Genomic DNA, 15037 nt, shown 5'->3' on the forward strand with positions numbered 1-15037 from the left:
TTATTTATTTTTAAATGGTAAAATGTGGGAAAGCTTGATATTAAACATATTTTAGTAATTGCTAACTCCATGTGCAAAACGTTAACATGGTTCCCCAGTTTTGCATTAAATTGCAATTGACATTTTTTATAGAATTTTAACGGCAATTGCAATTCAATTACAATTCCGACAGCAACGTATTTTTTAAATTACAATTATAATTACACCATAAGTGTAATTAACTATCAATTACACAATTACAATTATAATTGACCCCAACCCTTGTTGTGATGTATTTGTTGCTTCTTTTCTCACAAACCGCCACTGTTGGCCCCGCCCCTCCTATAAAAACTAGCACCTGTGGCGAGATTTTATATACTGCATATATTTGTGTCTTAATCACGCACATCAGCCAAAATGTCAGGGTTTAGTTACTCTTTAAAGCTAAAGCCATCCAAAGATGGCTTTAGCTTTAAAGGGGCTTTAAAGGGGCGGATTCACTAAAGGTTTAGGGGTATTAAAACGTGTGCAAACGTCACTCCACACGCTAATAAGGAGTACAAACTCCAGGGAATCAGGACTGAGTGTCAGAATACGCGTCAGAATGCGCCCTCAATCCATTTAGCACGTTTCCCTCTGATGAATATGTAAAGTAGGCAGATCTCATATGGGGCACATAAAATAAATTATTGCAGTAGGCGCAATGCAATTAATCAAATCTGGAACTGTTTGCGATGATTGTTTTAGCACTGGAAAAAAGTACGACTGACAAGCAGGTGCAAACACACACGCAGAGATCAGCTGCAGTAAATGTTGACACAAAACGCAGCGGAAATGTAAAAAAAGGCTCCAGTTAACCTTTCTAGTATAAGAAAATAAGGACGGAACAGCCACATTAAATTAGAAGGAAAAAATGTCATTAGGTTTAATTTTTTTTTTTAAGTTTCTGTTTTTTTAGTTTTCTACATTATGAAATGTTTGTGCAGCTAACAGAGAAGTCCATCTGCCTCCTATTTAACTTCCTCAAATGTCATTGTGTGTTTCTGTGCACTCACGTCTTCACATTAAATGAGCAAAACGCTCATTTAAATAGGGGCGGTCTCCACCACTTCTGCACGATCGCTAATCATTGCTGCAATCTTAGTAAATCCCTCGCAGCAGGAGAGGAAACTGCGTCACCAAAGGATTTCGGGACAGAACTGGTTTACCACCCTTTGTTTCAGATCTTAGTGAATCCGCCCCTAAGAATTTCTATTTTGCTACAAAAGCATTAGTAAAGTTATAATCGGTGTCAAAGTCAAAATAATTCAAGGCTAGAAAACATTTCAGACCTTGTTGAGATCAGGATCAGTGTTACCTTTCTGCTGTGTTGTGTTGAAGTCAGTCGCTCAGAAATGATTGCGGTTGGCGGCTGTGAGCAAAAGAAGATGAAAAGTAGGAAAGGAAGATATAGTCATGCAACGTGTAGTACTTTGGTCACCACATCTTCACATTTTTTCAAATTTTATGTGAAAGAAAAGAAGCCTCAATAGATTAGAACTCACTGCAATACCAAAGCATGTAGCTGAAAAAAAATCTACAGTAAATGAAGATATTGAATATTCAGAAACTATTATTATTGATATATATGTATGTATATAAATATATATATATCAATTATGTCTCCTTTTATGGTGTAAATAGGTATATATTATGAGAAGATGAATGTACAGAAATAAAGTATAGTACTAGATAAGGGTGTAACAATACATGTATTTGTATTGAACCATTTCGGTACAGGACGTTCGGTTCGGGTACAGGGTTGTGTACGGGTGAGTTTCCGGAACGTAACGGAAGTTGCGTGTGTTTACTTCCGCCTGCAGCTACATGTGTAGCCTGTGTATGTCATAGCTAATGCTAGTGAGAAACCAGAGCTGGAGGACTCTCCACTGTCGCAAAAGTCTCCTGCTTTGGAACACTTTGGCTTCCGGGTGAAATATTGCAACGAAGAGAGACAAGTGGATAAAACGAGGGCAGTGTGCCGACATTGTTCAGCTGTAATAACGTATGTTTCTGGGAACACGGCGAACATGCGAACTCACTTGAAATGGCACCACCTGAGTGCGAATATCACTGCGACAAGAAAGAAAATGTCCTTAGTGCAAACGCAAATATTTTTTTAAATAATATTTTATGTATTTTTTTTTGTTTGATAATATTATTATTACCAGGGAGCACTTTACAACAGTATAGCATTTTTTTTAAAACTTTATTTTCATATTCTGTATAATGGTAAATACATTGTTGGTTTACTAAAGTTTTGAATGAACAAGCAAATGTATGTTTTGCATTTGTAACTGCCAGCAGATCTGCACTTACTGCAGACCATGTGGACAAGTACATTATTTCTGGCCAAAAACATGAAGGTCTAAACCAAGGGCTATACATGCTGGAAGTGTGCTGTACTCTTTGTTTGTTAAAACCTGTTAACAAGCCGTGAGCTTATTTCAATAATATTTAATGTATTTTTTGTTAAAGAATATTATTACCAGGCAGCACTTTACAAGTATTGTATTTTTTTTAAACTTTATTTTCATATTCTGTACAAATGTTAAATACATTGTTGGTTTACTAAAGTTTTGAATAAACAACAAGCAAATTTTTGTTTTGCATTTTGTTCCATACTGTACCAAAAATGAACCGAACCGTGACCTCAAAACCGAGGTACGTATCGAACCGTGATTTTTGTGTATCGTTACATCCCTCGTACTAGATATTACAAGGGGTAGGATCATAGTTCATTGTGTCTTCTTCCTATACTTACTTCTTTTCGAACATGCACAGGCTTCATCTTTATTATTATTATTATTATTATTATTATTATTATTATTATTATTATTATTATTATTCTCATTGTGGTAAATACACTGGTGTTTGCATTCATGTTGAAAACTAAAATTTTCTAAAAATAAAATCAAAATAGTCCACCAAATATAGAAGCTTTTATTATTTTCTGAAGTCCATTACCTGGGCTCGGTGCAGTCCGGACTGAATCAGGAAGGTGACCGAGTCCCCAGCCCTACGAATGGCTTCAACAGCCTGCTCATGGCTGGCATGTCGAAGGTCCACTCCACTAACCTTAGATAAAAAAGCAGACATAGCAACATATATACATATATGTATAATAAATATATAAGGAGGGAAGATATAAAGAAAAATGCAGGAAAAAGCCAGTAATCTAAGTAGGAAATATGCATACAAATGCATATCAGAAAGCAAATTCAGAACCGCTCTACAGATCTTGATTAGTTGTTTCCTGAATAATAAAACATTTTCGTGAACTCTTCCCGGCCTATAAATAGCTAAACTCATCCATTTGCAAAAACACCAGCAATGAACCCATTTCAAAGAGAGTGTTCTTGAGCACGGATACCAGAAAAGTTTTGACAGTTGATAATTTCCTTCAGCCTCTCAGTATTGTACCCACAGCTCAACTCTAATACAGCAGAGTGACATGTTTTTTTAGCCTTCAACTACTTTTGTGAGATTGTGTCCCACACAGCCTCTAAATTCTGCTCCTGGTTGACAGGAATGGAAACTTACAAATATCTGCTGTTGTTGTTGTCTGCCAATTACAGTACATGTTTTCCATATTGTCCACTTTGATGATAGTGCACTTTTTATTATCATACAGTTGTAATACGAGGCACATTACAAAATAGGTCTACTTTTTGTCTTTTGGTGATATTATGACAGTTCCAACTGGACTTTAAAATGTTTTTTTTCTCGGTCTTAGTGCTTCAGCAAAGTGTGGTTTGCCAAATTTATGAATAAAACTATTAGTCAACGAAATCAATCCTACCAAAGATTTTCTGTCATTTCAGGTGTCTTAAAGCTGGAGTAGATAATTCCTGATCTGTGGTTCACGGCTCAAATAGTCTAGGACACTGTGATGTTCTATCTCTCCATTCTGTTCTGTTGGTCCTTCTGTCCACTAACCCCAACCAGTCGAAGCAGATGACTGCCACCTCTGAACCTGGTTCTGTTAGAGATTTATTCCTGTCGCTAAATGCTTGTTTATGTGGATCTTGTTGGTTTTTTCCTTCTTATTATGAATTTTATATTTTGATAGCGCTTTGAGATGACTTGATGTAATCTGCGCTATATAAATAAAGTTGAAGTGAATTCAATTGACATAAATACCTTCCAAAAAATTTGTTGTTTTGATAGTTGATGGAAATGTTTTGTTTTTTAAAATTAGACATAGTCTAGTTATTGTCACTTAAAATTTCGACAAAAACTATGACGAACATTTTTTAGTCACCAAAAATAACACAGGTCAGAATGGCCTACTTTTACACCAATCAGATCAGATGTTTGATATGAACATAAAATAAAGCTTCCTAACTTCATCTGCATAATGTTATTCTTTACACTACTGTCACCCCTCACTTGATTGGCTCATTAATATGCTGTATAAATATTAAAGCGTGTATAATGAACGAGCTTTAACGGTGCACCATTATGCAGCCCTGATTTAGATCATGATTAGAAAACTAAACCATCCACCCTTGACCTATATCAGAACATAAATACATTTTCTCTGGAATTAAAACAGCGCGTTGTTTACTTGCTATAATCACATGATCATTTAATCCACTCACTGAATATCTAGTCGACACCTAACCTGACCACGGATAAGTGTGTATATCCTGTGCATATATACAATATTTGTATGCTGACATCTATAGAAAATTACATAAAGATGCTTTAGTGTGCAGACAACATTATGCATGCACAGTGGCACACACACATACCTCTAGAATCCTGTCTCCAGTCTGGAGGGTGCCATTAAGTGCTGCCGGGCTGTCGGGGCTGATCTGCTTGATAAAGACTCCCCGCATCATCTCTCCGCTGCTTAGCCTTCGGCCCATACCTCTACCTCCCATTATGCTGATACCCAGGGACTGGCCTGCTGCTCTAGTCAGCTGCACGCTGTAGCACAAAGAAGCAAAGCAGCAACATATATAGCTGAGCTGAAGATCAAAATGAGGAATGAGTGTCTCCTGCATGCCTTACTGGTATCTGATTTAGAAAGTTGCTGGGAATAAAGGAGCAATAGAAAGTTAAAAGAAATCGGAGTATTTTCTTGGGGCATTGTTCTACTGTCAGCAGCTAAGAGATGTAGATAAATTTTCAGGGATTAAGTTGAAACAATAAGAGTATTAAAATGACCAACAGAGACAGAGAAGCTCGATATTTGCTTATGAAGCACCCTATATGTTTTATACTTGTGGTGTACAGCTATTAAAGCTATACAGTAAGTAAGTTAGGAAGGAAACTACATACACTGCAAAATATACAAGAAGACATAGTCAACATCCCCCGCCAGATTGGTTCTCATTATAACTCACAACCTTTTCCTAAATGTCCTAAATCTAAGAACTTAGATGTATACATAAGAAAATATTATCACATCAGAATATCAAATGACTATCTTAAACGGTTTCTAAGAAAAGCTGTCCCCTTTGAAGATACCTCAAACAGAGTAAAAACAAGTTCTGATGAACTACCGCCAGGACTGTGGCCCGTGCCGAATATCACGTACCATATTCTTGAGAATTCAGTGAAATGACTCGGTTCCACCGAGTAAAACTAATTAAATTGTGCAATGTAAAATCGTAATCTAAGTTGCATTGCCTTTGAAACGATATATCACACGACTATGTTCCAATAAATTTAGAAATTACCGGAAAAGGGGGTGGGCCATCGGGCCCCCAACCCCCTCCCCTTTTAAAAAGGTCTCCTAGAGGGTGTTGACATCTCCTCATAGAATATCAATGTGAAATTACAGCCCGATTCAACGAGCATTAATGGACGAGTAGTCATTTAATAAATGGGGCCCCAGTGGGCCCCCTGGCGCCCGTTGACACATACGGAGTAATGGGCCCCATTCATATATTGGTATGTGTCAATGATTCGGGACCACCAACAGTCGCAATATTTGACTCACAACTAAATGAGAAAATGACTTTAATGGAAATTACAGAAAAAAGGGGGGTGGGGCCCCTAATTGAATTGTGCAAGGCATAATCGTAATCTACATTGAATTACCTTTAAAACGATATATCAAAAGGGCTCCGAGCATCTCATCATATTAATTCATAGAGTATTAACACCAAACTGCATTTCGATCTAAGGAGAACTAACAGAGGAGTAGTCATTTGAAAAATGGGGCACCCGGGGGACACGTATGGGGTAAGAGGGCCCATTTTTATATTGGTATGTGCCAATGATTCAATACCACCAACCGTCAAAATATTTGACTCGCAAATAAATGAGAAATTGACTTTGTTGTTTCTTGTTTTGGGGCCCCTTGGGGGGAAAAAATAATTTCGCGCTTCTCATTTTCAAACTCTATTTCTGAGAAAAGCAGTCCCCTTTTAACTCGAACGGATGGACGCACGGACGGACATACTCAAACCTGTATCCCCCCTCCACTTTGTGGAGGGGGATAAAAAGCCTGCTAGCTTCATGCTAACGTCTACGGGAAAACCCATGTATGCGCTCATGCTAACATTTACCGCGATCAGTCTTAGGAGTCTTATCAAACAGTACACGTAAACATACTCACAAGCATATTTTTTTCAAGCCAAAAATACAAGAACTTAGTAGAGAACAGGAGGCCATGGTGTTTCAAGATTCTGACTACTACGGCAACAGTGTTAGGTCAAAACACACAAACTCACCCAGAGTAAAGAAAAACGGAACAAGGGCGATAACTTAAAAAAAAATAATTGCGCACTTCTCATTTTCAAACTCCATCAAGGTATTTATACCCTGAAGCCACACACCAAATTTGGTTGTCCTATCTTAAACAGTTTCTGAGAAAAGCTGTCCCCTTTAACTTGGACGGACGGTCGGAGCTCAAACATATATTCCCCTTCTACTTTATGGAAGGGGGATATAGGTTTATAAAAAAAAATACATTCAAATACTGGTCTGCTGCTGGCCTCCTTCTACTGGCTTCATACCCAGAGGTGAAAGTAATGTTGATTACAAGTATTCATGTTACTGTACTTGAGTTGCTTTTATCAGTACTTGTACTTTTTTGAGCATATTTCTGAATCAATAGTTTTACTTGAACTTAAGTACGTTTTAAAAGAAGTAAAGTAACCGTTACTGAGTAAATTATTATTTTTTGTGTTTATTTTTTTATTTCAGTTTCATGGCACATGGAACATGATCCATATGTTGTGTCATTTGGTTCAGGTTGGCATTTCTACCTAATATGTTGTTACCCACATGGCACATCTGGCATGGCACTTTTTTAGAGTTCATAAATGTAGCTATACTTAGAACCTGAGAATTTGTTTTTTTATCTTGAATTGAATTTATTGGCATTGTTTTATTTTTAAAAAAATAATTGTACATTTTGAGAAACTTTTTATTTTATACAGATGCCTTTGTGGAAAAAAAAAATTAAGTTCCAATTGCGCAAGATCTCGTTTCTTCTCTTTTAAGTTTATACATGAGATGTTTACTGTATGTAAGGGAACCGTGGCAAGATTTATTACCAACAAATCAAAGTGGTGGGTAAAAGAAACTAGTACCTCTTACTTTGAGTACTATTTATTAGACCAACTTTTTACTTGTACTTGAGTATTTTATGTATGACTTACTTGTACTTGAGTATAATTTTAATCAAGTAACAGTATTTCTACTTGAGTAGGATATATCAGTACTCTTTACACCTCTGTTCATACCATACCACTACACAAGAATAACCCCACCACTTCGCTGCAAAAACGTTCTATTGAATTAAGAAATTAATCAAATAGAAAATGAAATTTAAAAAAAAAGGTTAATAAACAGAGCAGCCTTTACATGACAGAGAGTAGCTATTGCCAGTAACACTAATATTTAACACCACGTGAAGTCCTAATTTTCTAAAAGTGAGAGTTTCAGCATCACCAAAAGACAATAGTCAGAATATCACGCTTTCGCTGACCTTTTAGGTTGATCCCAGAAACCTGATGAATGGCAATGAAGCTCCTCGTTTTGCTTTTCCTTCTCCTCCACTTTGGTTTCCACTTGAATATTTGCTGCGGCCCCATCGACATTGACCCCTTCCCTTTTTGTTTTCGTCATGCCTCCAATTCTTCTGTCCTCCTTCTTCATCAGAGGCGGAGATTTGGAAATCAGCCAACTGAGGAAGAGGAAAAGCCCACAGGTTTGTACATCACTGAATCAAAAGAAAAAAAAACTAACATTTACATCGGTCTTTTTTTTTCTCAAAATGTTTTTATTGTAGATTGTGCAGACATAATACAAAACAAAAAAAACAATGTCACAGAACACTCTCACCCTGTTGCACTTTAAAAAAAAAAAAAAAAAAAAAAAAGAAATATTTATATTCAAGTACCAATAGAATAGAAATATGAATACAACATTATTCTGATCCACCTGTTTAATTTGATCCAAGATGGGTTGCCAAAGAGTGAAAAACTTACTGGCACAACCTCTAGAATATTGTATTTTCTCAAGTGTTAGATGACGTAAGAGATCAACAAACCACACTCTAGAAGATGGAGGGCATTTGTATTTCCATTTAAGAAGTATAAGCCTTCAGGCAATAAATTAAATTTAAATAAAATTTAATTTAGAAAATTGTGGTACAATGCCAAATATTGCAATTGCGGTCTCCAGTTCAACAGTAATCCTAAATACATCAGAAAGAAATCTGAATATGGATTCCCAAAAGTGTCAATTTTGAGCAAAACATGTGAGATAGTGTCGCTGGCTCAGTTTCACAGCGATCACAGTTTATGGTCAGGTTTAAATTTCTTCAGTTTTACTTTTGACCAATGCACTCTGTGAACAATTTACGTCAGAGTCTAATGAAATATTTGTAATTCTTTTCTAATCATATCACAGTATATTGTGTTATGTTAGAGGTAGCACTAATAATGAAATATATTACAGTATGACTGTTTATTACTTAGGGTGATGGCCTGATAATACATAATCAGTGGTTCTCAAACTTTTTTGGCTCAAGTACCCCCTTCTCTTAATTTTGAATCGAAGTACCCCCTTTTGTCCGACGACAACATTTTCCTCAAAATGATGTGAAAAACCACGATAAAGCATAATGATGAATGAAAAAGTGATAATACACATTTTAAAGAATCTAAGTTGGGTCACAGCTCCTGCGGTTGACCGGTCGGGCTCTGTCTTTGATGTTGTTTTGTGTGTTGCTGGTAAAAGTAAATATTTTTCTCTCTCAGTGTGTGTTTTTGGTGTCATGTTGCGTATTTTGTTGTTGTCTGTCTGTTCTTCTTATTATTCAGTATATTTTTCTCTTATTTTGGGTGCTTATTGTTATTTTTGTGTTTGTTGTCGTTTTTGTGTGTTGCTGGTATTATTTCAATCATTCTCTCTCAGTGTGTGTGTTTTTGGTGTCATGTTGCGTATTTTGTTGTTGTTTGTCTGTTCTTATTATTATTCAGTATAGTTCTCTCTTACTTTGTGTGTTTCTGTTGTCATTTTGTGAGTTGCTGGTAATATGTAGTATGATTATCATTTTGAACTAAAAATAAACATTATAAAACCACAATTTTCCATTTTTTCTCTCAAGTACCTCATGTTGTGCCATCACGTACCCCACTGGTCTACAAGATAGGTGACAGAAACGCTCTATCTTTGTATCTATGTTATTATGAGTGCATTTTGACTCTTTTCTATACCTGGTATTTGTGTGTGTGCATTGAGAGGGGAAGAAAGAGAAGGAGAGGATTTTTCACGAATATGTTGAACGTTGGAGGACTTTAACAAGCCTTTGGATGTGAATGATAGCGGTGCTATCTTCACAACAGGAGCCTATAGCCAGTTAAGTTACAGAGGAGGACAAAACAAATGGTTCGACTGAGGTTGAAAGAGAGAAATCAGGCGAGGGAGATTGGAGCCAGTCGGATACAGGGAATAAAATGAGGTGAAGAGGGAGGAAAGGCATGGTGTGAGGTGAGAGAGGGTCAGACAGAGCAAGAAAGAGAGAGAGAGAGATGAAAGACAGATGTTGTCACACAGTGAGCGATAGAGACAATGTATTGAAAGATAAGAGTGAAGGAAAAGCTGTGGAGAGAAATGGAAGCCAGAGCAGGAGGAGAAAGGCAGAGGCCTGGAGATGGAGTGAAAGCAGGGACAGACAGAAGCGAGACTATTCGTTTTTTTCGCTGACAGTCAGCACTGAGGCCCATAAGCGAGCGGCTAAATATACCTCAGAGATTCAACATTCAGAAAAGCCTTTGCCTTCACCACAGAGAAAGAATACGGTGTGGAAGAGACTCTCACTGTGCCTGATACCGTTTATCAGTGTCACACAGCACACCTGATCATTAGGATGACTCTCACTGCTGAAACACATGAGTGATGTGTTACAATCATTAAACCATAGAACCATAGCTATAGAAACCAAGACCCAAAAGTACAACTTTTAATAAAGACCAACGAGAAATTTCAAACATATTAATGAGGGGTTTTTCCAAGCTTGGGGTCATCTAAAATGTCTAGCAATATTAAAATTTTAAAAAATTATTCAATTATTATGAAATTATATTTTTAAATATCTGCATAATATAATTACTGTATATAAATATAATATATATTTTCATTTTTTAATTAATTAATATTATGAATATATATAAATTAATGTATATGAATTATAATACATTTATTTTTTAATAATCTAAAATTACATACATTTAAATTTACATTTAGTTATGAATCCATTTTTATTTATCTATTCTGCACAATACACAATATGACAGAAATAGATATACAGAGCACGAGGAGGCAGAAAGCTCATAATATTTTTTTTTTTTTTCATATGAAAACACCACACACAATCTTTCACTTTCTCAAATATAAATCTAGTTAAAATAAAATGCTTGTGCATATTGTTACATTGTGCATTGATACTGGCTACTCTGTATTTGAAACACACTATAACACACATGATTTAAAAAAAAAAAAAAAAAAAGTTTCTGGGTTTGCCAGACATTTTTACATTAATGTGTATATTGAAGTTTAATGAAGCGTTTGACTTTATCCCCAATGTGAGTGTTGAGCAGAGATTGGACTTTACCTGGAGTCTGGGGCTGGTGTTATGGTGGGGGCTGTGGAGGGGCCTGTATGCAGACCTTTGAAAGATGCAGAAACTCTGACTGTGGGAGCATCTGGAGCTGCAGATTTGAACTTCACAGAGGCGGACGCTTTGAGCTTGGATACGATTGGGGGACTGCAGGGTCGGACTAGATCTGGTGCAGGTTCTGGAGAAGTTGTTGGTACGGAAGGAGATAAAGATCCGTTGTCGGTAGTGATTGATGCGAGAGGAGGCAAACCCAGACGAGAACGATGTTCATCCACTTGATGAGCTGGGACATAGATTACACTAGGGGAGGAGGGTAACGTTAAACAAAAGAAAGAGGAGAAGATAGGGTGAAGATTTTGATATTAATATACAAACAGGCTTTTTCTTGGGTGTATTTTTCCGATCTCACTGTTAAACAATGAATGATGACACAAGAAATGAAGAAAAATGAAATGACATAGTCGTGCAATATCATATCATTAATTCAATACTTTCTATTTAACCCCCACAAACTCGCAGATATAATTGTCATGCATCATTAGGGGATTCTTTCTTATTTTATGTGGACTTCATACAGAATAACCATCAAAGTAATTGTATGGCTTTGTGTTAAAAAGCTTTATTTTGAGTTTCAAGACAATATTTGAGCTATAAATGTATTACAATCTACAGACATCTTTCAGTCAACTTACCTCAAATCTTGCAAAAGACACTATTAACCCTCAATATGTCATTTACTTTAAAGTATCTGAAAAGGTAAATGTGTAACATCATTTCTGAGAATAATCATTTTCATGTGTGCGGTTTATGCTTTTGATCAGTTCATGGTAATGGTATTTCTTTTGCGCGCCTTTATTACCAGTTGCACTCGTATTGTTGGTAAATGTATGACATAATAAGACTGTCTGACACTCCCCTATAATCAACATTTAAAAGGAAATGGATATTGGCTCTTATAGAATAAAATAAATAATATTTTATGGATAATAGAGGATGTACACAAGAATTGCATTACATTTCACAACATAATGCAATATATTACATTGATTGTTTCAGAATATGAGTAACATTCCTCATATTTAGACAGCACTACTGCACGAGGAAAAAGGCGACCTTTGTCTTTTTAAAAGTCAAATGCATATAACCCATTACATATTCATTTGATGGTATTTGATTTGCTGAGATCTCTAAGCTTGGTTTTAAGGGCTTTTAATTCATTTAAAGATAAATTCAGTTTTATTTACAGTATATAGCGCCGAATACAACAAAGTCTTCCCATGACACTTACTGTATCATAACACTTTGTTTTTTGCTGGTATTTTTGCATTTTTCTGTTCAGGTTTATTGAAGTCTCTGATATTAGTAGTCATCGTGTTTGTCTCAGTTATATTTGGACAATAGCAGCTTGGGTAACTATGGGCTCTATTCTCCCGTCTGGACTTAAGCGCTTTTTTGTGCGCCTGCAGTTACGCGCTTCTCTCCTACGTGTATTCTCCAGTCCAGGCTGCTGACACGCCCACCGTGCGGAAATCACGGAACATGGAGTTTTCCCAGCGCTTGTAAATGTCATTGAAATCCGTGAAAATGATAAAGTTCACTTTTATTTTGAAACGCCTTCATTGATAAACAATATAACAGGCTGATTTGATCAGATTATTGCAGTGTGACTGAGTCACAGTTAAAATCTCTCACCTTGATCATTATCATCATCATCATCATCATCATCATCATCATCATCATCACTGTAAAGCGTGACCGAGTTAGATGTGCTGGAGATATGAGGAAATAACCCGGCTGCAGAGCGTCCTGCTTTAATACAGAGGGATGTTTGCAGTGAAACAGAACTATTGGCTTCCATAATACCGTTTTAAATATAAATAGTTTAAAGTGACCTGAGCTGAGCCTCATTAAAACATGTGTGGGAACAGTTTCTGGTCCATCCTCATCTGGATATGACAGCTTGTTTCACTCTGTAGTGGATCAAACTGTGACTTTACGTTGGACATAGTATGAAAATGGTTGAATCACTGTGACCAACGTGGACAGAAGTCTGCGTCTGTCAGAGTTTTAATTCATGGTGCAGCAGCAGCTGAGTGATCACAGCTGCTGCTGCACGACACACACGTTCGCGTGGCTTCAAATGTAACTAAGTCCATATTTCTAGTGTAATATAATGTTTCACCTTATCGGGGCACTGCACTTATTCCAGGGTTAGATGCGCGTAAGAGGAAAAGGACTTACGCACACCGGAGAATGCGCGTAAAACACCCACATTTCAGGGCTGCTCCACCCACAGTGCGTAACTGGGATGAAGGGCGCAGCGACTGACTTAAGTACAGGGGGTGAATAGCACGCAGCCAGAAACAGCACCACTGTGCGGCTTTTTGGACTTATGCACATGGGAGAATAGAGCCCCAAGGTTGTAAATTCATTGTTTTAGGTGACAGTCAAAATTTTCAAAGCTTAATTAATGATAAAAACATGCTAATGAAAATAAAGTGTTATTTTGCTCTCATAGGGCCTCATTAAAAAGAGCTAATTTGCCGCTGTTTAAAATGTCAACTTTTATTTTGTCCTGACAGTGTGAATTGATCCAACTCTATCACGGAGTAGACAGATGATGACACATCCAAAGAGTTTTGTTTCACGAACGGCTGGATGTATCTGAGCCGTGACAGAAGAGATGTCAAGGACATCATTAAATCCCTCCTTCACACTTCAATTTCCCTTCTTGTTATATTGTGTGTTTGCTACTGGCAGAAATGTTGTTGGAATTTGCAGAAGTTTTGTTTCAGCGTGGTAAATAGAATGTGTAGGTCTTTTACATTAAGCTGTTGTGACGGGAGCCATGCGGACGGCCTGCCTCGCTTCAAAAGAAGCAGTTTGATAGTGACAAGCCCTCAGCCTTCTATGTGTCTTATTCTGAGGCTGCCAAAGCGACTCATCTGCCTCCACTCGCTCTTAGCTTGTCTAAAGTGCTGTCAGGAGGAGGCAGTGAGAGCGTGTCTGAGTATTTCCGAGTGCGCTCACACACGGAAAAAAAAATGCATGTGTGTGTTCATCTGACTGTGCATCTAGGATAGGCTCCTTAAAAACGCTCCTTTATTCGGAAGCACACTGTTCAAGGTGAGATAAGTGATGAATTATTCAAAGATATTTTCTACGGCGGGGGAAAAAAAAAGGTGTTTTTTGGAGGTTAGATCATTGAAAGTGGGTGAGTGTCGCTGTGTGTATGTGTGTCAGGGTAAAAGCATAACAGGCGTATGAAAATGAGAGAAAACGACATTGAAGTGAGTGGGTGTTTTTGGAGAGTTGGTGTATGTGTGTGTGTCTCCCTCTAATCAACCAAACAGGCACCGTCAGCATGGAGCCATAACTGCTGATGTTAGAGCGAGAGATAATTTAACCACTTTCCTCCTCAGGCAACCTTTAAAATTCCAAGATCTAATCTAATTTTGCACAACTGTAATGCATCAATTGTCTATGACAGCAACCACAAAACAAGGCAGTAAAAGACATGGTAAACTATGATTGGTGATAAAATGTCCTGTTTTTGACTGAACATATTTTACATATGGATGATTAGACATATACATATTATACCAGTACTTACTTTTTTGAGTCACACACACTGTCAAGACATGCAGAGCTAAATCTGTGGAATGTGAAAGATTTTTAATTTAGACACAAGTCGCACTATGAGTGTTTATTTTGTGGTTAAATAATCTTCTTTAAAATCCCTGTAAAGCAAAAATAAATTTATGTTATGAGTTTATCACATGACAGAAACATGTGTCATTGACCACTGAGCCAAATTTGAAAGATGAAAAAAATTGCTAAGTATATAAAACTAGGTCTCAAAATCATGGAAAAACAAGCATTTTTCTCTGCTCTGAGATGCTGGGGACGTGTCTGTTAGATGTGCTGGAA

The 15037-nt window shown here is 37.0% G+C and overlaps 1 protein-coding gene across 1 annotated transcript in view; it reads right to left on the reverse strand.

Annotated features, from left to right (window-relative positions):
• Positions 1-15037, reverse strand: part of LOC114462871 (multiple PDZ domain protein-like) — a 66065-nt gene that overhangs the window by 19762 nt on the left and 31266 nt on the right. The window contains exons 21-25 of the mRNA XM_028445957.1: positions 11102-11407; positions 7970-8167; positions 4776-4953; positions 2986-3096; positions 1337-1390 (exon numbers count right to left, since the gene is read on the reverse strand). Of these exons, the coding sequence (XP_028301758.1) occupies positions 1337-1390; positions 2986-3096; positions 4776-4953; positions 7970-8167; positions 11102-11407 (847 nt within the window). The remainder of the gene's footprint in view (positions 1-1336; positions 1391-2985; positions 3097-4775; positions 4954-7969; positions 8168-11101; positions 11408-15037) is intronic.

The sequence above is a fragment of the Gouania willdenowi genome, chromosome 1 (assembly GCF_900634775.1).
Source record: "Gouania willdenowi chromosome 1, fGouWil2.1, whole genome shotgun sequence".
Lineage (NCBI taxonomy): Eukaryota > Metazoa > Chordata > Actinopteri > Blenniiformes > Gobiesocidae > Gouania > Gouania willdenowi.